The sequence below is a fragment of the Penaeus japonicus genome, unplaced genomic scaffold (assembly GCF_977035675.1).
Source record: "Penaeus japonicus unplaced genomic scaffold, GWHDUDI00000001_assembly GWHDUDI00000001, whole genome shotgun sequence".
Taxonomy (NCBI): domain Eukaryota; kingdom Metazoa; phylum Arthropoda; class Malacostraca; order Decapoda; family Penaeidae; genus Penaeus; species Penaeus japonicus.
The window spans coordinates 13,220,286-13,222,785 of record NW_028234403.1 but is presented as its reverse complement, the minus strand read 5'-3'; the positions used below and the strand labels follow the sequence as shown (position 1 = coordinate 13,222,785).

Sequence of the window (2,500 nt, the reverse complement as noted above, 5' to 3'; positions counted from 1 at the left end):
GAGCCATCCTGGCCGCAGCGTCCTCGACCATGTCTACCTGAAGGAGGCGCAGAAGAGGGAGAAGGACGTTGGTTGCCGGCCCTTCATTAAGCGGACACAAAGAGGTGAAGTCACGGGTGATGGAGGGTGGCAGGGTTTAATGAGGGGGAAAGAAGTGAGGCGACGGTTAATGAGGAAGGGGTGATGTCATTATGGGGCAGGGTGGGAGGGGGTTGGGGGGTGGGGGTGCAGGAGGAGATGAGGCAAGGGGGTAGGGGTGCCGTAGGGGGGGAGGCAGGGTGGAAGGGGGTTGGGGAGGGTGCAGGAGGGGATGAGGCAAGGGGGTAGGGGTGCCGTAGGGGGGGGAGGCAGGGTAGAAGGGGTTGGGGAGGGTGCAGGAGGGGATGAGGCAAGGGGGGTAAGGGTGGGTGGGGAGCAGGGAGGAGGGGGTTGGGGGGTGCAGGAGGGGATGAGGCAAGGGGGTAAGGGTTGGGGGAGGGGGGGCGGGGTAATGCGTGTATGAAGGACGCATAACACGTGCTAGGAAATTGGAATTATCAGGAGGAGTGATAATGAGATAGGTACGAGGTCACTGATGAGCTAGGCAATAAATTTGTAGAAGATAAGAAAGGCCGGAGATTAGATAAGATAATTGTGGAGATATCTGTATACAAGAGAAACACTGTGTGAAGTGAATGTTAAAACAGAAGGACAGAATGCATGATCACAAATTAATAACCTCTGTCCCCCCAAAAGAGGGACTGAGTGAAACGTGAAATAAACATATAAACACCAGATATATAAAAAAGGAATATCATTCTAATCCAATCTTTTAAAGTGACTTTGAACTCACCTGATCTTCAATGAGACTAGTGAGATTACTAATAATCCCAACTAGAGTATCGAGATCATGAGGTGAAAGAGTTTGTTCCTCTGTGTTATTTCGCAAGTTAGACGCAATGGCGGCCGCAGATGCATTCCCGGATGTAAGCTGCCGGAGAGGGAGGGTGACGATAAACTCGGTGAAAATATCTTAATAGAAATAATAAGATGGAAAGTTTAGATGAAGTTTAATCTTATAAGTGATTAGTTATCTTTTTGATTTATTTATCTATTTACTTATTTTTATTTATGTTTTATTTTTATTTGTTGAGTGTTGCAAGAACTGAATATAACGAGGGAAAGGGTTGCATATATTGAAATAAATTAGAAAACTGAGAGAAAGATATGAAGATAACAATGATAATGATAATGAAGATAACAAGGATAAAGATAATGATAATGAAGATAACAATGATAAGTCCTACCATATGCATTGCATCGTCGATCCACGGGTACAGACAGTCATCAACCAAATTGACAAGCTCTCCGTCAACACAGGTCACAACCTTTGACCCGACGTGGTCCGCGTTGCAATCCACGGTCATGCTTTCACCCGGACACAAGCACTTCTGTGGACGTGTGAATGCTTGAGAAATTATTACTTGGAAGGGCCTTCGTGTTGGAGATTTTGAAGAGGTTTTCTTGTATTAATTTTGTGTTGTGATATTTTGTTCCGACGAAGGAAGGGTAAACGGAGGAAAGGATGGATAAGGGAAGGGAGGAATTGGAGGTGAAGAAGGGGAACGAGGAGGAAGGGAAGGGGAATAAGGGGGAAGGAGGAGAAGACTAAGAAAGAGAAGGAGAAGATGATGCAGATGAAGAGATGATGATGATGAAGAAGAATATGAAGAAGAAGAGGAAGAAGAGAAAGAGGAAGAAACATAATAAGAAAAAGAATGAGAATGAGAATAAGAAAAGTAAAAATAATCAGAAAAGAAAGAGGAAAAAAGACGAAGAAATAGAAAAAAGAAGAAGAAAAACAAAGAGAAAGAGCAATAGAAGAAGAAAAATAGGAAGAGGGAAACAAGCAAACAACACCAAAGATCAGTATATGCACCTTGAGTCAAATTCAACCCAAGATATCTGATCTTCTGATATTTCTATTTTTGCTATTTTGTTTCCAGTATTTTTTACCATTGTTTCTGTATATCATTTATTATTAACTTTATTAACTGTGAGTCAAAAGCCTATTATAGAAGGTAATGCTAAAAGTGATATTTCACACGGAAACATGATTCAGCATGTTTTTGTTTTTGCTTTTGTTTTATTTACTCGTATGGTGGTATATTGCTAAGTATATTATGAAATGCATCACTTTCACATACTGGATATAATAATATAAAATCTGAAGCAACACAAACTACACAATATGTTCCATGAAATGTTTTACGAAATTTGCAATATATATCGTATGAAATATGTATAGAGGACTCTTTAAGGAAATGCTAGAATATGCGAGATACAAATGAAATATACTATATAATTGAGAAAGAATAAGGAAATATATACTATTCTAATAAGTGAGAAGATTTCAAACAATGAGAAGTTATACGGGAAATGAAGTTCTTCATAAATGGGTTGGACATTCAAGAGCCTGTACTGGACACCAAGAGGAAGTTTTCCTCTGTATTCGAACTTC

General features: G+C 40.7%; 1 protein-coding gene across 2 annotated transcripts in view; it reads right to left on the bottom strand.

The window, feature by feature from the left end:
* Positions 1-2,500, bottom strand: part of LOC122254012 (uncharacterized) — a 32,014-nt gene that overhangs the window by 18,801 nt on the left and 10,713 nt on the right. For both annotated transcript variants that reach the window (XM_043017464.2, XM_043017473.2), the window contains exons 7-9: positions 1,287-1,430; positions 833-970; positions 1-37 (exon numbers count right to left, since the gene is read on the bottom strand). The exon at positions 1-37 is cut by the window's left edge and continues 83 nt beyond it. In XM_043017464.2, the coding sequence (XP_042873398.2) occupies positions 1-37; positions 833-970; positions 1,287-1,430 (319 nt within the window). The remainder of the gene's footprint in view (positions 38-832; positions 971-1,286; positions 1,431-2,500) is intronic.